Genomic DNA, 24,015 nt, shown 5'->3' with positions numbered 1-24,015 from the left:
TCGTTACCGTCCGCTGACCCGGTCAAACTCAACGAGGAAATCTAACAACAATTGCGATTGGGGATTTTGCCCCTAATCCTGGACATAAAACCATGCCACAAACTGTGTGGGCGATGCACTGTGATAAACTCATTGTGTGTGATCTGACATACGTGGGTCCTTCACATTCGGTCTTGGCCCACAATTTGATAGAGAGCCCTGCGGAATTTCGCCCATATGATGCCAGCTCGGATTCGAAAAAGCCGTACCAGTGGTTAGACGAGTTTCTTTTTTGAGAGGGTATTAACAGCTCCGGAGTTCGTGCAACGTTTAAGTACTAACGGATACATCCTCTTCAAACAATGGATCTTTTCACCGCGATCGAAATTCGTCCCAAATATATTTGCTTGCACATAGTCACTGCATATCATAACATCATAACAAAGCAGGGTGATCCTTCGGCCCCGCCCTCGGTTGTATTCATACTTCCTTGTGGCTAGCGTGGCTAGCTTTTCTCGCCCGCGGAAATTACCACTGATGTGTGCGCTGTTTCTCCATCATGCCTCTCCACCTTTTGCATGTGCTTCGAAAACTTCTTGCCAGCAACGAGCCACCACAACAGCTCGAGAGACAAGAAACCCCCAACACATACACATGTATAGTTCATGTTCGAAACTAATGCAGACAGTTGTCAATCAAGGGATTCTGTATTCTGAAGGCACTGGAGCGATAAACTTCTTAGGAAACAATCCAGTAACTTACCGGTCACGGGCATTTCGTAAGGAAATGAGAAGAACAAAATGGCAAAAATAAACCAGGCAACCGTCACGATATTCACGGCCATCCCATGGCAAAGCTCAAGGCGAAGGGGCCGTGGTGCATGGTTTGCCGACGAAGCAGGACATTGGTCAAAATGGGCATAAGGTAAGCTAGGTTGTTAATCGTCCTGCCATACGTCAGATTAATCCGGAACCCGGAGAAGTTTGCATGACGGGAAATTACATAATTGCCGAATTCATCATTAAATTGAAGGCAGTGCTAGAGCCTAGGTAGATGCATCCTAAGAGAGCAATGATGATGCCCACACAGAGCTGGGCTTTAACCGGAACTGCATATCGAGGATTGACTTTCGAACAGCTGCTGGGCTGTTAGTACTCGCCAGGTCAGTTTTGCATCAACCCAAAGAACTCACAATCCTGAAGATGGAAGACCGCCATCTCGGGCGAAGGCCCAGAGCATCCTCCCAGTGCCTGTGATTGAAATTGCAACATAAAAATGGATACATGGGATATGAAGGGCCTGTGTTTCCAGGATCTCAGAAAACATACTCAGTTGTGAGCCAATCACACACGGGCCAACCGCAACCCACAAGAGGAAAACGAGGGCGAAAGCCCTTCCCCGACTCTGGGTCGCCAGGCGAAAAATCTCCGCCAGGGGAAGGCCAGTTGGCGAGTCCGCAAGACTAGTATAGTCTTGGACCGAAAACATCAAAGCAAGGAGATAAGACGACCCTGTCACAAATGCTATGCTAAGAGTGCACGCTGGTTCAGGCCATCTGTGAGTGAGAATTACCACACGGGTGCTCGGGACGGAGACGACCTACCAAGGGCCAGCGGCGCATCCCGTTCAGGCTGGATCATCGTCTCCTTATCAGTTGCCCTTACGCACATTCTTGTTTGGAAAACATACGTTCGGCATTTCCTCTGTGATGTGCTGCATATCAGGGTTAGTCAAAGGCTTCAGGGATACTAGGGACTAGCTCATACCGTGATCCCATCCAACCCACCCAAGGAATATAATGGATTTACCAGGCCGGTGATGAAACAAATAACATTGTTTGTCCAGCCAGTCTCATTGATCCACGTTTCGAAGACGAACTCGGCATCGTTGTGTTTTGGAGCAGCAGCAGCGACGGTAACGAGGATGACAAGCCAAGCCAATTGGAGATAGCATACTATCAAGAACGGTCAGGAAATGTCAATCCGCGGGATTGAGTTAATGGAATCGACCCAAAAATCCACTTACAAGAGAATTTGTTGATTGCCGGAATCCACCTATTCCCAAACATGACAATGGCGCACGTTACCAGGTTGAAGCCCTGGGACGTAACGAATGTCATCCACGGCTGTAGCACGAAGTCGGTCTTTTATCAGGCAATGAGGGCCATGAAGTTGACGCGTAGACCAGGTTCGTCGACACGGTGGTGAAGATTCCTGGAAGAATCAGCAAATCGACAGCCGGGTGTTTACTTGCACCATGCACCAGGGTTGCATACATCCAAAAACGGTGCTCCAGCCAGTCGCGAAACTCAACACATCGCTATGGCGCTTGGGAGCAATCGGTGCGATCCAGTGGTACATCCCACCTCACACCGGATACGCCGAGACAACTTCTGCCAGTGAGGTGGCCAAGAAGCACTGCAGGATGAAGACCAGGATAAACCCGCGGATCACTATAACCAAATCAACTGTCCGTCCAGGCTATCTTATCCCCCACGTTGCCATGGGAAGGGGCGGGGGCCGCATACGTGCGCCAGGTCCACCGGCGTTGATGGAGGTAATCAAACCTAGTCCAAGCCCTAGCAGAAAAAAATTGAGAGATGGAGTATCAGCCCAACGTCCACTCCAGGCCAAAAACCGCATCTGAGAGGGCCGCAATTGTAGATTCGTCTGCGACTCACCAGCCCAGGAAATGGTACAATTGGCGGCCAAGCCGATGAGACTCCAAGAGGAGAAATGGCGTTTGAGCTCCTGTTTGTGCCCTGTAGCAAACGGAAAGTCAAAAAGGTGATTCTTCCAATAGGCCAACGCCGGGAGGAGGGGTTTGTTTTCATGCTCAAACGTACCCATTTGCGCCAGACGCAGTTCGTCTGCATCCTGGACAGATCCATAATCGCCGTAAGGTTGCGCCATTGCAGGCGCGGAGGGCGCCTTGGTATCGCCCATCTTATAACCTAAAAATGAGCACTTAAGAACGGAGAAGGATAGCCTCAGGATTAGAATTGGGGAGAGGGGTTTTGTGCAAGGGATGCGCTGGGTCCTAGAAACTAGATCCAGCCATCAGATTGCCTTATCATCCTCATCAGAAACATGGGGTGTTATCGGTGTCACCGGTCATGTTGGTAAAGTAGGGAGTTGGGTATGACTGCCCGAGTCTAGGTCTGACTAGCAGGTAGATGGGACCATCGTTGCATCAAAAACTAACCGAGGAACTTGACCCTCTCTCGCTCTCTTAGACAACCTGGAGCTACTCTTTCCCGAGAGGTGCGTCTCTACAGGGCTTTGAACGAATGCGAATTCGAAACCAGAGAAGAGGAGTAAGGCCTTTTGCGAATCATTACTATTATACTGTCTATGATCTATATATACTGACACTTGTCCATCACTAGCCCCTGCTCGTCCACGTGTCCCATTTACTGCAGTCATAAGTTCATCAATCGGTATGTCAGACATAAGGGAAAAGAGAACATGAAAATCATCGAGCCTGGACAACTCAAACGTCACCGAAGTGGTTGGACCAACGAGTCGCTTGATCCGTCGCAAGGAAGTTCGACCGGAGACCGCTTTTCCGTTTTGTCCCGACATCGGTTTATGGAAGGGAAAAAGAAGGGCCACATGAATATACGTACTGAGAGGACACGTATTGACAGTTGAAGCTCTTCAATTCACCGGGTAAATACCATTAATGGCTCTTGTAGCCGCCTTTGCTGGGGTCGGTGCTAGGATTGAGAGGGGCAAGTGTGCCCTCTCCGAACTCGCGATAGGCTTGTTCTCTGGCGACTGACTTGTCCCGGCGAATGGTCAAGCAGTTGATCCCCAAGAAAGTGGTGATTCGGTTGATCACAAGGAATGCCCAGTGCATGTACACGACAAACGCGAACAGAAGGTAGAGACGCAAGTAGAGAAGCTCGAAAGACGCGCTCACCATTGGAAGGCCCACACGTGGCAGATTAGCCAGGACAGCGCCTCCAATAAGTGGTGTCTGCAGCACCGTCCAATAAGGGAATGGCTGTCTCAGCAAATGAGCAAGGATAATTTTTGTCGTCATGCGCCCAAAGACAAAAGAGATGGTCCAGCAGTACAGAACCAGTCGGTTCTGGGCTAAGAGAGTCGAATATGGGGAGAAAAGCCAGGCAAGATTACAGCCAGTGAAAACAATCATGGGCACCCATTCCTTGAAGATGGGGGTAATCGGCAGGCCTTGTTTCCGGCGCGCAGCCACAACATTGAGCACACAACCAGGAAGGTGACCAAGGAAAAACGATCCAAGGAGAATCGGGATCCAAAGATCCTTCATGGAGTTGTTGCCAAAGATTTGTGGGTAATTCAGGAACTCAACAATCGGTCGGGACCAGATCTGAGGACCGTAGATACCTGACGCGACCATGATCGCAATTGCGATAAGAAGACCCTCGGTGGGACCGTTAAAATAACCGAGGTAAAGCGTGTGCGTATGGTACGTTTCCCAAGTCGAGAAATACATTGCGAGGCACGGAACCAGAGCTGTGTAGGCACCTAGTTGGGACGAACCGTAACCCATCGCTGCCGTCTCAAGCAGACTAGCCAGGGTGCAGTTGAGCGAATCGATACCATGGCTGTCGAAGATTAGCCCCCCCGCCCTTTCAAATCATAGACAGGGGTGTTTACTCAAAGAGCTCTCCCAAACCACTAGAAGTTCCAGTCCTGCGCGCTTGTTTCCCATCTACATTATCCAGAGTTGAGTACCTGGGACCGTCAGTCACATCATGGAAATCGATAGTAAGGCTGCGAACTCACATCCACATGCCAAAAGCGAAGCTGTAATATAACCAAGAGGGACCCTTGATGTCAAACTGTTCAGCCTTTGAGTGCATTTAATGAGATGGCGGTCTTACCGGGCCCACAAGATCTGGCATATAGATCTCTATAAGCATCACATTGCCAACAATGAACAGGAAACCCAGTAGGGTGACCATGTTTGGGGCCAACCAGAGTGGTAAAATCTCAACAAATGCATTCCACTAATTCGACGGCGCCGGGGTCAGACAAGTGGGCGACGACAAGCTTGAAGGGCAATCGTACGTAGTGTCTTAGTATATAATTCGAGATGTAAGATTTGTCGACGCTCTGGTATTTGTAGCTCTTGAGGGGCATCAAGATGTCATCGGAGAGCGAGTCTTGGATCGCTACGAAGGTGCGCAAGGCCAATTAGCTCTATACAAGCGCGGTGCTGAGGACAATACTGAGGCGGAATTGTGTGGACAAACCTTGGATCTTTCTGAAGATTACGCTCATCCTGGGTTGTTATATGTATGACGAAGAATGTTTCGGGAAATGAATTAGAGTAGGCAAATATGGCGCATTGCGCGGAATGCAATTGAGATGGAGGGGATTGTTTTTGATAACGATCAAGGATCCTCAGTATACCACTGAACCCTGCTTCTAGTAAAGTAGTGCCGAACGCTTGAAAAGCAGCCAAGGGCAGTGAAGACGGCGAGCAGAAAGTCCTGTCTCAAATCTGCTTGGGTGGAAAGAACAAAAGTCGGACAAAAGAAAAAGGAGAGCCAAGCGTTGGATGATCCGGGACCAAGAAACCAAGGGCCGGGAGAGGAAGAGAGGAACGGGAAACGGGAACGGAATCACGTGTCTACTTCCGTGCTCCGCAGGCTTTCGACGCTGGAAACGCGACATGGAGAGTAATTGAGGTGAACTCAGTTTCTTTGTTGCAGTGTTGTTTCTTCTCGACACCCTTGCCGGGTCCTGCTGCTGGAGAGTGAATTTTCGCTCCTGATACCGCGACGAAAAAGGTACTACCCAAGTCGAGCTCGCCTCGCTCCGCCTTGTTCGTGTTGATTCCCCGCCGTTAGAAGCTCGTCCTACCTATCCAGCCGCCTACCTTTTCTTCGACCGTGCCGCCGACTTCCACTCCGCAGTCCGTCTGACGTGAAGATAAAGTGATATCACATATCGGTTTCGTCGCTCTTTGAGCCTGGACATGACGGTGGATGGTCAGTGTGGCGCTCGCGGCGCAGTGCACGACTGAGTATACCCTGCGCCATGCCAGGCGTCGTCGAGCCCCCAGTCGGGGCTTCTAGGCCGGACCTGGGCTTCACTGTCGCGCATCAGAAGGTTGATCTTGAAATCGACTTCGCGACCAAGAGTCTAAAGGGCAAAACCACGATTACCATCCACCCGCATCACAAGGATCTTCGCGTTATACGACTGAACTTCCGACAAGGCGAGTTGAGGCGTCTGAATGTTAGTGGGAAAGTACCGACTGTCAAATATGTGGATCAATATGAGAATCTGCAACTATATGGTCCTCACTATCACCAGCGTCTTTCAGCCAAGATAGATGGACTACTCAAGACGCCGCCAGAGCCCGAGTTGCTCGTGTCGGTCCCAAAAAGCGTTCGGATTGAAGAACTTGACCCCACCTCCACTGAAGCCCAGGACCAGATGACACTACGTGCAACAGGAGCAGCGGATGAGGCAGAAGGGCCTTTGAGCTCTAAGGCAACGGAGACCTCACTTCCTCAATTCACGGCATTGACGATGTACATTGAATTTGTCACCGACAATATACGAGACGGGTTACAGTTCGTCGGGGTAGAAAACGGCGACAGACGTTACCCCCACGCCTACACAACAAACTCTCTTGGATACGGAGTTGGATGTTCTCTTTTCCCGTGTGTGGATGACCCTGCATCACGTTGTCCTTGGGAAATATCGATCAAATGCCCATGCACGCTAGGCGATATGTTTGATCGCAAATTTCGAGATCAATCGAGTGTGACCAATTCCAACCGACCAAATGCCACCGGGCATGACCGATACATTGCCTCGGATGACGAGGCATTGGATGTGGCTGTTGTCTGTTCTGGCGAGCTAACAGACGAGATCGTTGACCCGAAGGACCCGAGTAAGAAAACGGTCTCGTTCGCTTGTTACTCCCCTCTTTCGGCCCAGCAGGTTGGGTTTGCGATTGGCCCATTCGAGTATGTCAACCTTGCCGATTTTCGCGAAAGTGATCAGGATGAACAGCTCGGTCAAAATGCGATTCCTCTGCACGCGTTCTGTCTTCCCGGCAGGGCGGACGAGGTACGCAATACATGTTTCCCTATGGCCAAGGCTATAGACTTCTTCTCACTCTCATACGGCTCCTATCCATTTTCAAGCTACAAGATCTGCTTCGTAGATGATTTGCCTGAAGGCACGCTGCCAACAGCCTGTCTGTCCATTTGCAGCAGCCACCTTCTGTTTCCTGAAGAAGTCATTGACCCGATGTATGATTCGACTCGTACTTTGGTTCATGCTCTTGCATCCCAGTGGATTGGCGTCAACATCGTTCCAAAGGAACCTGCAGATACCTGGGTTACCGTTGGCGTCTCTTGGTACATCACGGATACTTTCATGCGGAAGCTTTGTGGCAACAACGAATACCGCTTCCGGCTGAAACAGATGTCTGACAAAGTCTGTGACCTTGACTACGAGCGGCCCTCAATCCATGACATGGGAAACATCCTGCAAATAGACCCTTCTGAGATTGAATTCATCGCGCTCAAAGCTCCCCTGGTTTTGTTCATCCTAGACCGACGGCTCACGAAGGCTAGCGGAAAGGCAACAATGTCCCGCATCATATCTCGATTGTTCTTGAACTCCCGAATGGGCGACATACCGAATGGAGCTGTCACCAGCTCACTTTTCCAGAAGACTTGTGAACGGCTCGGTCACGCGAAACTTGATGCGTTTTTCCAGCAGTGGGTATACGGCGCTGGGTGTCCCCGATTCCAAGCCACGCAGCGCTTCAATAAGAAGAAGCTCGTTGTTGAGATGATGATAAGACAAGTCCAAGCAGACCCTTCAAGTACACGTGATTTGGACAAAAATGCGTTTATGCGTGATGTCAAGGAGGAGATACGCAACGTGTATGCGGGCGTTGTCCAGCCTGTGTTTACTGGTTCTATGACTATTAGGATTCACGAAGCTGATGGTACCCCTTACGAACATATTGTTGAGATCAAAGAAGGCGTCACTAAGTTCGACATTCCCTATAACACGAAGTACAAGCGGCTAAAGAGGAACAAGAGGCAGAAGGAGCGTGCAGCTGCGGCATCGGGTGGTGACCCCGGTGTCGAGACACAGGAGGATGTTTTGCTTTATTGTCTGGGCGACGTACTTCAAAGCGAAGAAGAGATCCAGGAATGGAGGCTCGCTGATTGGAGTAAAGAAGACGAAGAGAGAATGGGACAGGAATCTTACGAGTGGATTCGCATGGACGCAGACTTTGAATGGGTTTGCAAGTTATCACTGGCAATGCCAGGGTACATGTATCTCTCACAACTCCAGCAGGATCGAGATGTCATTGCTCAATTGGAGGTCAGCTCGTCCCGTACTTGTCATTATTCATATGCTAACCCTTCGATCAGTCACTGCAATATATGGCGGTTCAGCGAGAGCATCCGCTGATTTCGTCCATCTTTGTCCGAACCCTTATGGACCGGAGATACTTCTACGGCATCCGCGTGGCTGCCGCTCAAGCCTTGGTCAAGCATGCCAAAGAAGAGATCAACTGGCTAGGGTTGTTTCATCTCGAAAGAGCTTTTCAAGAGCTTTTCTGCCTTCCGGGGTCTCCGATGACTCGTTCAAATGACTTCTCCGATAGAGCCGCATACGTCCTTCAACTAATCATCCCAGAAGCCATATCGAAAGTCCGCGACAACAGTGGCAAGACGCCAATGAGGGTGAAACGCTTCCTGTATGACAAGTTGAAGTTCAATGACAACTCCAATAATGAGGTGGGTTTAATCCCTTTTACTGCCTATCATGTGACTATGCTCATGATATTACAGTATTCGGACAACTTTTACGTAGCGACGTTGATGGAATCGCTCTGCCATGCAATGCTAGGAAAGGTCGAGTCTCGCATGGATGATATCGACGATTTTGATATGGAGCGTGTGCTCGAAACCCAAGCAGAGGATCAATTGGAGAAAGACGCCATTGCGGAGATCGATAGGTATAGAAGGATGGATGAATGGTCTAGCTCTTTCCAGAACATCTATTCCCGCGCCGCATTACGTTGCCAGATGCAACTAATGCAAGCAGACATTTTGAATCTCGACGTGATGCAGTTTTTGCCGTATACGCGAGCTGGAACTTACGACCTTCTTCGTCTCGATGCGTTCGAATGTCTTGTTGAGCTCGATCTATTCCGGAACCCTGAACTGCTGCGGTGGTTCATATTCACCATGTCAAGCGATTCTTCCGCCTTGGTGAGACGGCGACTCCACGGCTTATTTGGTAAAGCCCTGGCTCCTGTCGCCTTCGGCCGTGACCAGAACCAAGATCAGCCGACGAACGCCGATAATCTGATCATTGAGCAGGAATCCTCGACTGAAGTCCGTCAAGCGGATCTTGCGCGAAGACAGACCGTTACCGGAGCGTTGGGGGCTCTGAAGAATGAGATATCGGGCGATCAAGTTTTGAAAGAATCCCTCTGGGCTGCATGCAATTCTCCATACATTGGCGTGCTTGAGCTCTCAGAGTTTACAGATCTTTGTCGAGTCTTATATGATGCTGTGACGTCCCGCATGGTCGCTCTGAAGTATCCTCACTATTGGGCTGTGAAGCATCTTGGAAGAGTGAGTTACACTGTACAGTGTTCAGCGGCCCAGAACTACCTGCTAATACCGCACAGGGTCGTTTACATTTCTTCCGGTCAAACAAAATCCGGACGACGCTTGCTCCATCCAAAGACACCACAGCCGCAAAGCGCAAGCGCGAGGATCAGGCAATGGTGCCGCCCGCACCTCGCATCACATTCAAGAACCCTAAGCAGGGTCCCGGTGTGACTCCTTTCAGCCCGAGACCGAGCTCGCAAACGACGCCTAGGTTGCACATTCCCAACCTGCCTTCCCCTGCGCTCCAGGCGCCGCCACAGAGGACAACAACTGCTCCCTCAACTCCCTCCACTCCCAGTGGTGGTGGTTTCAAATTAAAACTGAAGTTCGGCCAGAAGCCGAAATAGTCTTCCTCAATCGCACTCGATACCATTATTTGCCTAATTCGTTGACTTATTGGGACTTCGGAAAGGGGTCAGGTCAGGAGACGCATGGCGCGGCGGGAGTGCATGGATCATTGCTTTCATTTTGACATATTCTGTACTCTAGAAGAGCCTTCCCTCTATTCTGGATCATTCTTAAACGACATCTAGTTGAGGCGCCTATCTGTTGGATTGGGGTCCAGGCTTTGTAAAATGATGATCAGTCTGGCTGTCAAGGATCATTTCTTCAGCAAATTTACCCTCACGAGATTCCAAGCCCTACTTTTTTCATTAAGACCGTGAATTTCTCGTAGCCAGAGAGTCAAATACATGAAAATGCCTTCGATCATGCCATGTGAGCAACCAATCCGTGAACTCCTTATTGCATCAAAACAATCCCACGATGAAGGTATAAAAAGACATTCAGTTTCCGCGCGCCTTTAGTCTCTCATTTGTCGCTTATACGCTCCAGAGCCTGAGTGACACAGTAAGTTAGTCAATGCGACGACGGTGACAGGAACCGGAAGACCAACCTCAAGCATAACAACGGAGTTACCGCGGATGACCTAGACATTCTCATCAGCTTCTTTGATTTGATTTGGTCAGAAGCCACAACATCACCAACGTACCACCATGCCAATGGCAACCTTCTCTCCACCCTGCTTCTCCTCGAAAGCCTCATCAAGCACAATGTTCATGAACACCTGCCATTCACGTGCGTCAGTGACATAATCCCCATACCGGAAGAGCTGCATTCCAGCCGAGCCAGAGACGAGGCCCTGCACTTTCGAGATGTCCAGCCAATTGAAACCGGATTTAGATACGCACATCGTAGCCGCGCAGGATACCAATGACTTTGCGGTTGCCATTCAGTTGGCAATATACCCGCTTCTCCATGTACTAAATAGAAAAGAGACGTAGGCAGGTCAGCGAACCTTCTTTCCCGAGTTGGAGCAGCAGGTTAAAAAAGAGCATATGATAGATACCTTCTTCAATTCTGGCTGAGCTTGAGGCATTTTGGCTGATTTTATTTGGTTATTATGTACGGCCGGAGATCTGGTCGCGTTGCGGACTTTTGACGTACAGGCCGGCGGAAGGAGGGATAAGCTGGCCCGGAGAAAGGTTGTTCCCGGGAAGCTCCAAAGAAGATGGCGCGGAGGTCAGACAGTACCATCCGGCAGATATCAAACTGCCTTTTGTTTTTTGAAGCTATTTCGCTATTCTAGAAAGAAAGAGCTTCCTATTACTCGCACGGTCTTTTGAAAATGAGTTCAAGGATTGCCAATCGCCGGAAACCCCGCAAAATCGGAGGGGATGAAGACAGCGACGGCGGGGAGCAAGGTTCGTGCTGAGCTCTTGAGATAGCGCCTTGAAACTACACGAGATCTGACTAGCTTTAGACTCCGGACCTATTGTCAAGCGTCCGACGAATTTGAAAGCGAAACAAAAGTCGAAATTACGGCTCTCTTTCGGACCGGGTGAGACGTCGATGACGGACGATAGCGGCAATGGCGACAATGAAAGCGAGGTAGTGATGCCGAAGCGACACGGTCTCGGTAGACGGGTCTTGGAAAAGAGCGCCTTTCAGAGGTCATTGACTCCTTCCGGTGCCGGTAACCCTCCTTCCCTGAGGGTGGGACCCGAGCAGGATAGGCCGAGCTACAATCAGGAATATTTGAAGGAACTGCGCGAGTCCACACCATCAACCCCGAAAGCGACAAGTACCGAGGAGGAGAAGGAAAAGACAATCGACGTGGCCGTGAAGTTTGGGGAAGTTATGAATGTATCGGCGCCGGCTGCTATTCCTAGTGAAGCCGAGATCAGGGAGAAGAAAGCTCGGAGAGCACGTCTGGCGAAGGAACACGGGGGTCTCTCGAAAACGGAAAAGGACTTCATCTCCCTTGAAGTTGATGGCGACGATGACGACTGGGAACTACAGGGTCGACGGGAGGAGCCTCAAGATACAAGATTGGTTCGCGACGACGAGGATTTCGCGGAAGGATTCGACGAGTTCGTAGAAGATGGCCGCATATCTCTTGGAAGGAAAGCAGAGCGCGAACAACAGAGACGGCAGCGCGAGGAGATACGCGAGCTCATTGATGACGCCGAAGCACTCTCCGAAGAAGATGATTCGGACGTGGAAGAAAAGGCGGCCTACGAAGCAAAGCAAACACGAGCTGCCATGGGAAACAGCCATCGAGACGGTGTTGATCGGCCCAAAACGCCACCAAAAGTCACCTCACTTCCGCGTCTCGCTCAATCCCTTGAGCGGCTACGTATGAACCTCGCCGTCCTGGAAAAGTCTAAGGCACAAATGGTCGATCGCATGGAAGAACTGCGAAAGGAAAAGGCGGACATAGCCGTCCGAGAGGTGGAAATCCAGGTCTTAATCAAAGAGGCTGGAGATACTTACGAGAAGCTCAAGCAGGAGGCTGAGGCATCGTCGGGTGTCGAAGGCAATCAATCAGCAGCTGACGACTTTGCGAACTCTCGCGGTCTGGAAGGTCTTGGCGCATCAATAGCACCTTCGGCAAGTGCCTCGGAACAGGAGTCCTGAAGGTGTAACTACCTTGATTAGTTCTCTATGCATGGACAATGCCCTTGGCTCCTGCCGTGACAGGCGGGCAGCGCCCTTGTCTCTATCTGTCCTATCGTCAAGCCAGTGTTTGAGTGTTTCAAATGGCCATCACATCACAACCGCATGTTTATCTTCCTGTGATACCCGCAAGAGATCGTCTATTATCTTGCTAAACCACTCAAACATGACTCCGTCACTCTTTCTCTCGTGGTTTCGTCAACCATTGCGTAAAGCCGAGGGCGTTGAGGAGGAAGAACCTACGCAGTAGGCCAATTCATTTACAGCGCGATTGTGCTTTGACTGACCAGCAAAACTCAGATGCCAGCGGAGCGTGATTCCCTTTATCGAATCGCCTATTGATGAAAAAGATGGAGATCCTCCTCATCTCTATCGCCACTCCGATGCCACCCCAATTGAACTATTCTTTGACCTCTTCTTCGTTGCCAATCTCTCGACTTTCACAGCCACGCATGAAATCAATAACGTAGAAGGTGGGACCCGGGCTTTTCATCAGTGCAATCATGCTGATCTCAGTCTGACATCTTATGGCAGCACTTGGGGCATATGTTGGCTTTCTCGGGGTCGTCTGGTTCACCTGGCTCCAAGTGACATTATTTGATATTCGATTTGCTCGTGACTCTATATTTGAGCGAATCTGCAAGGCGATTCAATTGGCCGTGATGGTGGAGTTTGCGTCGGCAGGGACTCGATTTACTACCAGAGTGCGAGAAGAAAACATCTGGGCTTTTCAATCTTTAAGTCTGATCCTCGGTGTGAGTCGGCTTTTACTCTCGATACAATACACTGTCAACGCCGTCTTTTTGGGCAAACGCATGAGATCTGCAGCCAAAAGGGTCTATTTCATTGCTACGACACTATTCATTACAGGGTTTATATACTTGTGGGTGAGTTTCCATGTAACAAACTACAGCTGTGCTGGCAATCTGACCCGCCAATAGATGTACTTCGCTTTCCGCAGCCATGGCGTGGGTAGTACCTATGCCTGGACGATTTGGTTCATCATGTTCGCCCTTGAGATGTGGGTAGTTATGGGAACGTCGTCTGTCAAATCTGGGATCGGTCTTCAAGACACACATCTGAACGTCAGGATGGGGCTACTGACTTTGATCATCATTGGTGAAGGCGTCATCGCGATCACCAGAATTGTCAACAAGACAGTCGGGCCGGGCGGATGGACTAAGTGGTCGTTTGCTCATATTCTCGGCGTCACAACTAGTGTGGTATGGGTCTAGCCACCTGCTTCCTTGTCTAGTTCAAGACATGCTAACCTCTTTGGATTAGTATTTTCTGTGGCAAGCGTACTTCGATCTTTCTCCGCGGCGTACCATGGGGAAGCTCTCTCAGCAGATCTGGGCCCAGCTCCATTTCCCATTCCATGTCGTTCTCATTCTTCTGCTCGAGGGCTCCCAGATCCTTGCTTTGACTTTGGACATCACTCTGAAGCTCAAGTACCTGACTGAAACTATTTTGTGGACCTGTGAAGAGCCAAGACCCATGACGGAAGATGCCATCCACCTGCTGCGGACAACCATTGCCGATATGGAGATCAACTATAGCCGGGGTGCGATCAATGAACAGATCTCAATCTCTCAAATTTTGGATGATCTTCCACATCAACCACTATGCCCGTCGGATGCGCCAGAAGATTTTCCCGTCACTAGTGACCTTCTCAGCAATCTGGTCGGAAATGTCACAGCGGCTTTGTTCTCCAGCATGGGTATCATGCCTTCCAAGAAAGCAGACATTGGGTCGATGACCAGTGATCGCTTACTACGGATGTACATGGAACTCCTAAGCTTTGTCTATGTCTATTATTTTGTCGTTGCCGCTCTCGCAATGTTCTTGTTCGCCACGTTCGTGTTGCTAACGCGTCGGCATGCTCGCGGTATCTGTGCCGCCATTAGCGCGGCAGTTCGTGTGTGTTTTGGAATACTCTTAGCTGCCCTGATCAGCTTCTCTCGACACTTCCCGCTCGTATATTCATTCATGACGTCTCCGGCTATTCTCTACGCCTTTACGCTTATTTTACTCTCAGGTAAGTCTTGGCCATCGCTATACTGTTATCAAGCTGGTTTACTAAGTCGCGTTACAGTACTTCTGGCTGACCGATTTTTGGACCGTCATGGTGAGCGCATCAAGCCTAAAAAGAAAGGGAAGCAGTTAGGCGAAGTTCTTTGGTAGGCATTCCGAACGGTGGTCCTATCAGAGCGCCTCCGGTGCTCGCTCGGCCCACTTGGACGGAATCTTCTCTATATTATCTCTAGGGGCAAGAGTGACCAATTCGGTTTATCCCACACTGTCGCCACTTGAGTTTGCAAGAATACATTTCTACTCATCGTCACTGCCGACCATCAATGTAGAACTTTCCACATGCGTAGGAGACGACGGACTGTAAATTGGGGATTCCTCCATTTTGGACAAAGACCACGGGTAGAACACACCAAGTAGGGGGTGGGTTTTGCGGAGTAGACCGTGGCCGCGTAGCATCTTACGCGTGATGGATCATTCATCTAGGCCACGCCCCCAAGTCGCAGTGACCTTGTCTCCAACGATCAAAGAACAAGACGAACAAGTTGAACCAAGACGCCACTGTCGCAATGCTGGCGAGGCCTAGCATGGTTGGTCTGTTGGCAAACCGGGTCCGCAGCCACGGGAACAGACATGAAACCAAAAAAGAACAAGCGGTTCCATGCTCCCTCCAAGTGTCGTTTGTTTCCATTTTTCTATTTTGCTCCAGACCCGCATTTGTCTGTCTTCATTAGAAATTCCCGCCCGAATCTCGTGGATTGGATGATTGGAAGGGCAAAGCACACACACACACACACACACACACACAGAGAGAGAGAGAGAGAGAGTTTTTCTCAGGCTGGATGTAATGGAAGGTTATGTTTGCACGAGACCGGGGTACGGATAATGGGCACTGGGGAGGGGGAAGGTGGAAAAGAAAGGACTGCAAAAGGCTTGAAGGGACTAATACTAATCACTGGATCATCTCATCACCTTATCTTCTTCTTCTAGAGAGAGGAGAGAGAGGGAGAGACATTTCAAAAAGACGATGAACCCGGTAGCCGTAGCCAGCACTCTACGTACCTATGTACGGATACCCTGGCAGTGTGACAATTGGTACCCAACCTCCCACCCTCTCCCCTCCTACCCACCCCGCCATCCTTCTCCTAAAACTACCAAGATCCTTATTTCCCAGTTCCCGTTGGTCGTTGGGTCAGAAATTGCCTCGCATTCTTACTAGGTTTGTCCTGCTTGGCTTCCGAGGATGGTCCGGTTGGGTTATGGATAGATGAACATGATGGATAGGTAGATGGGTCAGTACCATGGGAAGATCCCGGACAGGGGTAGGGGGTCGCGGGGGCAAAGTGGCCAGGGTCAGGGCTAGAATCGAACGGAGACGGGGGATAGTGGAGTTGAAGCAAGCCCTATGCCTGGTAGGACACTATATTGGGCGATGGGTTGGGGATGGATGAAGGGGTATTTTGGGGGAAGGGCTGGGGAAAGGAAGGTGGAACGCCTACCGACAGCCGCCAGCAGCAAGAATGACGGATATGTAGAGCGGGAGGAAGGGTAGCAGGCATACTGAATAGGGCCACGCGCAGGGGAAAGCAGGTCAAGCTAGATCAAGCCACAGACAGACCAACAGTCAGATCGTGCCTTTGTGCGGTGGGGGAGAAGGGCGGGGGGATGTGAAGGACTGTAGACCGATAGATCGCCATCATCTCATCTGGCCCGGTCTAGTCTTTTCGTACGTATCTGTCTTCTCTCCTCCTTTCTTTTTCTCTGCGACTGTCGACTGGCACGAGCCAAGCGGATCGAAGGGTATTGTACATGTGCCAGTCAGTGTTTACCCACCGGGTTGTAAGCTCTGACTGTGTCACTCTAGGCTTTTTCTGATTGGACCGGGAAGCAGGGACGTTTGAAGGTGGGTTGGAAGAGATGAGGATATATCCTGGTTGTTGTTCGGATCGCGGGATGCATACGTGAGAAAAGGGATCTCAGTCTTTCGAGCTCTGTCTCTTAGTTTCCGGGGGTGGTCGTGCTTTCCCCGGCTCCCTGTAAATAACATGGGTAGAAGATCAAGATCGGAAGTGACCTGCAGATGCAGGAACGTTCGTAGTCACTTGTAGAGTGGAAAAAGCCGGGGAGTGCCCGGGGAAGCAAGAGGGATGCGAAGGCTTTTCTCAGGCCCACTCACAGCAAGGAAAAAGCAAAGTGATGAAGAAAAGGAAAAAAGAAAAAGGGAGCTCGGCCAAGGGAGAAAGGGTATGCTTGCTGATCTACCGGGGAATTCTGATGAATTCTCCGATCAAACGTCGGGTGGATGAGGTAAGGGAAGAGGACAAAGCCCTATATGTACGTATCCGACTGAAGTCTAGCACAGCCAAAACAACCACACCCAATGATGAATCAAGTTCAGCTTAACGTCGGTCAAGACTCGGTCTGTGATCCAGAAAAACTTCTTGACAGACGGAAAATCCTGATCATAATCTGACCAATCGACGAAGACCCTTGTCAGTCTTGATCATTGTCGCTGACGCCACGAGATGAGCTCCCATTTGGCTTACGGATCCTTCCAGACGAAGACCACGGCTGATCTTTCCTTGTGGAAATCCAGTATAGTGAAAGGCTGGGATTGGAGCCTTGTCGTCGAGGTTAAGCCTTTACTGGTGCTGTTTACACCCTTTGCGTTCACCTAGATGGAGGGATGCTTCGGCCTTCAATGTCTAGGTCCCGGGGTGTGGAAGGGGGCCACAATAGCGTGCTGTATGGGGCAAGAAAGGTGGTTCCGGAAGTATGGAAATATTTCATTTTCCATATCGCAGAATCACGAAGATGCCAGGGATTTGGAATCTAGAAGATAACTTAAGGGGCAAATCGTTGTTGTCTTCTCTCGACGAGCTTAAGCACTGATCTTGAGTCTGCTCTGAACCTACTATCTTTTTTCTTCATGTGCCAGCGTTCGCGTTTCGGACGACCCGATATCATCTCTGCCACAAGAGACATTGTCTTTCGCTGAAATCATTGTATATTGTGACAATCCTATTGCGTTGGTTGTGCTGGAGCAAAATTGCTTGCCACAAAGAGCGTTGACGGTGACTGAGACATCGTTGGTTGTTGGACCAAGTGGCGGAAAGCGACCAAGACAATCATACTGCCAGGCAGGAAAACGGCGATAGCACTGCTGACTGAGTACATTCGGTAGTGGCCTGTTCCTTGTCATATCCATTATCACTCACATCACTGTCCTCTTCTTCGTGCATTTTTGTTTCTTTCGGAGCGAAACACAGCAGGGGCTAGGCTTTCAATTGGGACTCATTGAAGGTCAAGGCATTGAAACAAAATATCGCCTCGGAGTGCAACAGACCAATCGTCTGATCTATGTTCTGAGTAAGTTGACCGCAATTCCAAAAGTGAAACCTTTCCATCCAGAATTCGTTGTGCTGAGTGACCGCATCGTTCCCTGCAGGTGTCCTGATACGTTCGACAACGCGCATTATTCGGTATCAAATTTCAATGCCACAATTCCAGAAGACTATACGAATAGCAAAAGGCTTGAGCGGTGAACTGAACGCGAGAACGGTGTGTGGCATCTTAAAATACGCCGCCTGTCTTGCTTGACGATAAATATAGCCTGGAATCAGATATCTTGGTAAACATCTCCGTTTATCGTTAAGGCCCGGTCAACTTTACCGTGGGTGAGTTGGACTCATTCCTGTGCTTCGACATATACTCGGCGGATTGAGCTTATTATTGTTACCTGGCCAGCCCAGTAATCAGGAACTGCGGCATCCAATGGAGATCGACCCGCGTTCTTCGGAAGATATCGAGATGACAAACACCTTCATGATCATCTCGGACTCAATCAAAGAGAAAGACGTCTCATACTGGTCGTCCTACCCTTCTGCATCAGATTCGAGAAAGGATGAAGATCCATCCTATATTATACACGGCCTTCCAATTTTAGCGGAGGACTTTTGCTCATACGCACTGCCACTTGCCAAACGGGACCCCTTGCGAACAAACTGCAGTCAACCCAGGCAGCCTATTCATACCATAGAAGCACCACCCGGGACAATTGTGACCTTCCCCCCAGCGACGTGCGCAGACGATGATCCCATCGCTATTGCGTATTTGGACTCGGAAGATACCCCGAGAGACAATCTCGTCGCACATTGTGACCAACCCAGTGAGAAATTGTGGAGCTGCCATTGCGGTGGAGCCTTGCTTCAGGACCCTGAGCCGACGAACAACAGTATCACTGAAGTCTCGCTTTCGAAAGTCGAATGGTCACCAGATCATAACTCTGCTACAACATTCGACAGTGGCTTCCAAGGTGCAGAGAGCACAAGCGATGCCAGCAGCCCCATTACTTGGCCCATACCCGAAGCCCCAGCTACATGTGCGGCACACTGCATGGATGTCAACCGCAGTGTAGGTGCATTCGCCGCACCATGTCTGTCCAGTACAAGCTTTTCATGTAATGGTGACTTGGGTAGCGCCTTCGACCAGCTGATTTCCATGTCGGATCACTCCGACGACAGCTTTCAGTCCAGCCCTGTCAGGCTGTCTGATACTCCGGACTCGTTAGCTGGAGTATATACAGGGAAGTTCGGCTTTCCCCAGTTAGTCTTGGGCCAAGGCAGACAGATATCGAGTCAGGGGCCAACCGATTTTCAGTCAGTCTCCACATATTCTCAATACAGAGACACTCTTACCTTCGTCCCTCCGCTCCCGCCGCTGCTGCCCATCGATACAACGACCACTGTTGATGTAGAAGCACTCAAAAAACCCACTGGCGCTTCCGAGCTGAAGAACGATCTCCTTATTCAATACAAGCAACGAGGCTGGTCTTACAAGGCCATAAAGGAAGCTTGCAAGTTCAAGGAGGCTGAATCGACGCTACGGGGCAGATATCGTACTCTGACCAAGCCCAAAGGCTCGCGTGTGAGGAAGCCGCAGTGGCTCGAAAAAGATGTAAGCCCTCCTGTGCTGCCCCTTTGCCATCGCAAAAGTTTTGAGTCATCGGGCTAACATATCCTTTCGTTTCTTTTTTGGTGCAGATCGAACTTCTTTGTGAAGCCGTGTCGTGTTTGGCATACGGCGGCAGGCAGGCGTGTCCTTACCTCTGTGATTATCGATCTCGAAGTACCATCCTACCGCCCAAAGTGTCATGGAAGAACGTTGCTCGCTATATATACGATAACGGAGGCTCGTATCTGTTTGGGAACGCCACGTGCAAGAAGAAATGGTGTGAGGTGCATAGTGTGATCTCTTGAGGTAGTTGGTTTTCTTGGCCGAAAGAAAGAAGAAAAAATGAGAGCCAGTTTCGAGCGGGAGGTGGTTCCTTCCACCTAAACTACCATTGATTGCTCTTTCCCACAGTCACTGAGCGGAGGATCTCTTTCTTGTCTTTCTCGTGGAATACAAATCTAAAGAGGAGTTTGAACAGGCGTGTCAGTGTCTAGACAAGAGGGGATCTGTTTATCCTAGATTATGGTCCTAGGGTTTGAAGTGGGTGGGTGTCTCCAATTGCATTGAAGAGGTGTCAGTTTGTTTGATGAAGCGATCTGTATATAAAGTGAGTGAGGAAGAAGAAGAAGAAGCCGAGAGATGGATGAAGCTTGATGGTGCACGTGATAGTTGACTATGACCAGAGACTTGTGATGATAGTGGTTCAATCAATTGTCTGCTCGAGTACCAACTGCCACATATGGACACAATTATTCTATAAGAATGGATGCAGCGGGATTCATGAGATGGCAATGTTGAGGATGCCAATTTCTTTACTTCATGGCTCCCAATACACCCTCGGCCCAGCCGGGGTGGTATTCAACCAATTGGGATATGATATAATACAGTATGATATAAACAGAAACAGTAGGTATATAAAGAAAATGGGCTCAAGTAACAAGGACATGATGGTATCAGTCAGGATTTTCAAGGCAGTCACACAGGAATATCAGGTCGCTTTCCAAAGAACAAGGTACGCAAAACCGGAAGACAAAACGAGACAACTATGCAGAGGCAGAATCCAAGGCAGAGAGATCAAAGCACCCTAATTTTGGATTTTTTAGGACATCAACTCGTCGAGGTCAAGCTCTCCCTCATGCGGATGAGCAACGTCGGGCAGAAGGACGGCTGGCCGACCGATCAGATGCGTGGATGGCCCGTTGAGCCATGGCCCGCGCTCTTCATCGTTGGCATTCAACACACCCTCAGCACGCTTCAGGGTTTCGACGTCCAGGTCGGTCACGTAGGCCTCCCGGGTCGTGCCATCTCCTGCGCCACCGGGGAGCTTGAGGCGGACTTCGAAATCGTTGTCGAGCATCATCTCATCCTTCCACAACCGACGCTGACCATCGAAGACGCAGAGAACGCGCTTCTTGGTTTTGATGCTGCTGCTTGGGCAGCCCCAAGACTGCGGATACCGGTCACGGTTGTTTCGCCGCTTGATCGCAGTGGCACGCATTTTGTTGGCGGAGGACTTGGTGACGGCGTTCCCGCTGCCTAGGATCGCGCGAGCGCCGGCAGCTGGATTACCTCGGGGCACTCGGAGAAAGTTCTTGGCCAGTCGCTGATTGGGGCTCTCGTAAAAGTCATCGTCATCGTCGTCATTCTCGTCACTGTATCGATCAACGGTACCAGCCGTGTCGAGCAGCATGTGTTTCTCCATCGTCTTCTTCACCTCCTCGTCGGCTTCCACTTCCGCAAGCCGCTTCTGATTGATGGCTTCGCTAGGCTCTTCTTGTTGTACCACACGAAGCACACAATCGTCCAAATGCTCGTAGAAATCCTGTGCGTTGCTGAAGGTGATGGAACACGTTGAACATTTGCCGGTGGGCTCGGCACCATGACTGGGCGCATCCTTGGTGGTTGAAGCCACAGGAGTTCGCTTGCGGCAGTTCGGGGGTGTTTGCTCAACACCGTGCACTGAAGTCAGATGGCGCTTGAAGACGTCCGCCCGGTTGAAGCTTTTTTCGGCGGGCGACCCGGATCCAGGACAGAACCCGCACACCATCGTTCCCTTGTAGTGGGTAAGAGTGTGCCGGTTCTTGTCGTACTTGCGGGCAAACCCCTTGATGTGGTACTCGCAAGTCGCGATGGGACATTTTTCGGGCCGCTCGGACTGGTGAGTAAGCATGTGAGCTTTGAGGTCCTTGAACACTCGTCCGCAATCTGGATGAGGGCATCTGCCCTTCTCCTTGGTCTCATCATCTGACTCGTGGATGCTCGAGGCCGGACTTGGCTGAGACAGGCGAGATCGCACTGAGGCCACGGATGACCTTCGCTGGGAGGCGGCGACAGGCAAGGAACGAGGAGTGGTGGGAAACGGAGAAGCAGTCGAGAACTCAGCCCGCTGTTGTGGGAATGGCTGCGTCGTAGGGTAGCTCTCCTCGAGCTGGTAGTGGGATGGATTGGGAGATTGGGGAAAGAAGCCCTCCTGTAGAATGTAATCGGACGGCTCGGGGAAAGAGATGGTGGGTGGTGAAAGGTGGCATTGCTGAGGATTCGGCTGGATTACCGAAGGATCTGTCCGGCAATTCCATAGTTAGCACTAGAGTCAACCTGTTTTCGGAGGAGAGAGTACTAACCGACACAACTCTCGATCCACTTCTTCTGATAGAGACCATCCGCGTCCGTTGCGCCACCAAAGTACTCGCGGGGGAAGATGCCACCCATGACAGCATCGGCGAGTCCCAAGCCGTTGGTGGTGTGAATCCATTCCTCTTGAATAAGATGGGCTGTTCCTGAGTGAGGCGATCCTATGGCTGAGGATGAGGCGCTCGCGATTGAAGGTCCGGAAGCGGTGCAGAGGCCGGGGATAAAGTGGTCAGCTGCGATAGGGAGCGAAGGAGGCGTGACGGGCATGGAAGGGAAATTTGCGGTCTTTGGCAGAGGAGCGAAAGCGCCCGAGTACATGGAAGATGGATCATAGTAGGCTGGCTGTAATGAGGTGGAAGGATCATGTGTCTGTGCATAATCACACATGCTATCCACCGGGAAGCCGAACGCATCGACCAAGGTGGTCTCCATTGTGAAATGTGGGATGTAGGTTTGACGTTGTTTGGAAGAATCGACCGCTAGCATCTTCTTGTTGTCGGTGAATTGAGCCGGACAAAGGACAAAATCGATATTTTCTCTTTGGTTCTGCATGTCCAGGCACGCCGTACAAGGAATGTGCAGGAGTTTATGTGTGGGTATCGTGTATGCGACAGCTAGGGTTGAGTGAGACAGAGCGGACAATACCTGCAAGTTGACAAGTCAGTTTAGGTTCTGTTGAGGCCTCTTCCATTGGAATTGCGATTGAGTTTCAGGGTACGTTATGGGAACGGGCCGCGCGGAGGAACTTACGATTTCCTATAGTGCTTCTCCCTTGGATGCGATGCGCGCAGAGGGTTGTTGTTGTTGGTTGATGATGGACGAAGATCTATACCGAGCCGAGGTCAATAGGTTGAGAGTCAAAGAGGGAGAAGGCCGAAGATAAACCGTGAAGGAGGGGTAGGAGAGAAAAAGAAAAAAAAAACAGTGATATAGACTAGAAAAGAAAGTTGAGGAGGAAGAGAGGGAGTAAAAGCATTGTTAAATGTTATGTGATTGCTGGCCCTACGAGAAGCCGAGTTGCTACTATTTGCACTCAGTGTGGATAAGACCGGGGGGGGCGCGGGTGGAAAGGGAAAAGAACTAGGATTGACCAACTACTGCGCACGAACTAAGGAACAACGCTAAAAAGCCACGACCATCCATAGTATACAAGATTGGACCAGGGAGTCATCTCTTAGCGCGCATCGAAAGTGACTGGGGTGGGTGTGGGTTGGGTGTGGGTGAGTGGATGATGGGTGGAGGGGTGGATGTGTGGATGATACCGCCGCCGCCGATGATGATTATGATGATGATGATGAATGATGGGAGGAGAGGAAGAAACCCGAACCGTGTATAACTAACTAACTTACTACCTAACTTAACTAACTGACTTAGGTACTTACTTACACCCTAACAGGGGTAAATCAAAAGAAGGGTGAGTGGGGATCTCCAGGCAAGCAAAAGAAGCAGGGGCAGGGCAGCCAGTGAACCGAGCCTGGTATTTTTGGCACTGCAATTCACTGCTCTTTCCTCGTTACGCCAGCTTTACCGCTAAGCCTGCATTGCTGTGAGTCTGTGACGCTGAGACTTGAGTTCTCCTGCACAGCCTGCCTAGAACACTGATCGGGTTTATTGTCGATTTTTCTTTGTTTTTCCTTTCTTTTTTGTTTTTCCTTTTCCATTTTCTTTTCTTTTCTATTTTTTTTTTTTTTTTGCTACAATTAGCGATCCTCTAGACTGGGACTGGGAAGATGTCATTTGTGATTCGCGATTTTCTCGATTTTATTGATTTGGGTTTTCCCCTCACCCCAACTTTCTATCGT

At 50.2% G+C, this 24,015-nt stretch overlaps 7 protein-coding genes across 7 annotated transcripts; 3 read left to right on the top strand and 4 right to left on the bottom strand.

Moving 5' to 3' along the window:
- Positions 1–371: 371 nt before the first annotated feature.
- BO97DRAFT_469579 (putative choline transporter Hnm1) lies at positions 372–2,924 on the bottom strand (the record flags this gene model as incomplete). The annotated part of the gene is made up of 14 exons (XM_025699857.1): positions 372–654; positions 742–835; positions 883–925; positions 982–1,116; positions 1,172–1,229; positions 1,308–1,520; positions 1,583–1,610; positions 1,669–1,692; positions 1,746–1,933; positions 2,005–2,122; positions 2,352–2,431; positions 2,507–2,557; positions 2,660–2,740; positions 2,825–2,924. The coding sequence occupies 14 exons, from the start codon at positions 2,922–2,924 to the stop codon at positions 485–487; spliced, it is 1,383 nt and encodes a 460-aa protein (XP_025552725.1). The 3' UTR covers positions 372–484.
- A 404-nt stretch (positions 2,925–3,328) lies between these two features.
- BO97DRAFT_388021 (sn-1,2-diacylglycerol cholinephosphotransferase) lies at positions 3,329–5,519 on the bottom strand. The gene is made up of 6 exons (XM_025693627.1): positions 5,225–5,519; positions 5,040–5,143; positions 4,853–4,978; positions 4,755–4,798; positions 4,626–4,703; positions 3,329–4,573 (listed from the first exon to the last, which is right to left on the bottom strand). Exons 1-6 carry the CDS (start codon positions 5,250–5,252, stop codon positions 3,661–3,663), a joined length of 1,293 nt encoding a protein of 430 aa, XP_025552724.1. The 5' UTR covers positions 5,253–5,519; the 3' UTR covers positions 3,329–3,660.
- Positions 5,520–6,014: 495 nt separating this feature from the next.
- Positions 6,015–9,987, top strand: BO97DRAFT_433474 (transcription initiation factor TFIID subunit TAF2; the record flags this gene model as incomplete). The annotated part of the gene is made up of 4 exons (XM_025697599.1): positions 6,015–8,336; positions 8,387–8,755; positions 8,810–9,601; positions 9,658–9,987. The coding sequence occupies 4 exons, from the start codon at positions 6,015–6,017 to the stop codon at positions 9,985–9,987; spliced, it is 3,813 nt and encodes a 1,270-aa protein (XP_025552723.1).
- Positions 9,988–10,131: 144 nt separating this feature from the next.
- BO97DRAFT_404711 (putative small nuclear ribonucleoprotein SmG) lies at positions 10,132–11,062 on the bottom strand. The gene is made up of 5 exons (XM_025695017.1): positions 10,989–11,062; positions 10,831–10,902; positions 10,632–10,706; positions 10,536–10,568; positions 10,132–10,477 (listed from the first exon to the last, which is right to left on the bottom strand). The coding sequence occupies exons 1-5, from the start codon at positions 11,016–11,018 to the stop codon at positions 10,451–10,453; spliced, it is 237 nt and encodes a 78-aa protein (XP_025552722.1). The 5' UTR covers positions 11,019–11,062; the 3' UTR covers positions 10,132–10,450.
- A 137-nt stretch (positions 11,063–11,199) lies between these two features.
- On the top strand, positions 11,200–14,819 carry BO97DRAFT_388012 (uncharacterized protein). The gene is made up of 8 exons (XM_025693626.1): positions 11,200–11,343; positions 11,397–12,552; positions 12,623–12,655; positions 12,899–13,071; positions 13,133–13,485; positions 13,540–13,821; positions 13,883–14,636; positions 14,694–14,819. The coding sequence occupies exons 1-8, from the start codon at positions 11,268–11,270 to the stop codon at positions 14,780–14,782; spliced, it is 2,916 nt and encodes a 971-aa protein (XP_025552721.1). The 5' UTR covers positions 11,200–11,267; the 3' UTR covers positions 14,783–14,819.
- Positions 14,820–18,403: 3,584 nt separating this feature from the next.
- On the top strand, positions 18,404–19,887 carry BO97DRAFT_442235 (uncharacterized protein; the record flags this gene model as incomplete). The annotated part of the gene is made up of 2 exons (XM_025698243.1): positions 18,404–19,585; positions 19,672–19,887. 2 exons carry the CDS (start codon positions 18,404–18,406, stop codon positions 19,885–19,887), a joined length of 1,398 nt encoding a protein of 465 aa, XP_025552720.1.
- Positions 19,888–20,300: 413 nt separating this feature from the next.
- zfpA (putative C2H2 finger domain protein) lies at positions 20,301–23,260 on the bottom strand. Its single transcript, XM_025692619.1, has 3 exons — positions 22,964–23,260; positions 22,204–22,858; positions 20,301–22,141 (listed from the first exon to the last, which is right to left on the bottom strand). Exons 2-3 carry the CDS (start codon positions 22,763–22,765, stop codon positions 20,682–20,684), a joined length of 2,022 nt encoding a protein of 673 aa, XP_025552719.1. The 5' UTR covers positions 22,766–22,858; positions 22,964–23,260; the 3' UTR covers positions 20,301–20,681.
- Positions 23,261–24,015: the final 755 nt, after the last annotated feature.

Source organism: Aspergillus homomorphus (assembly GCF_003184865.1).
Source record: "Aspergillus homomorphus CBS 101889 unplaced genomic scaffold BO97scaffold_12, whole genome shotgun sequence".
Lineage (NCBI taxonomy): Eukaryota > Fungi > Ascomycota > Eurotiomycetes > Eurotiales > Aspergillaceae > Aspergillus > Aspergillus homomorphus.
This window is presented reverse-complemented; position numbering and strand designations above follow the sequence as displayed.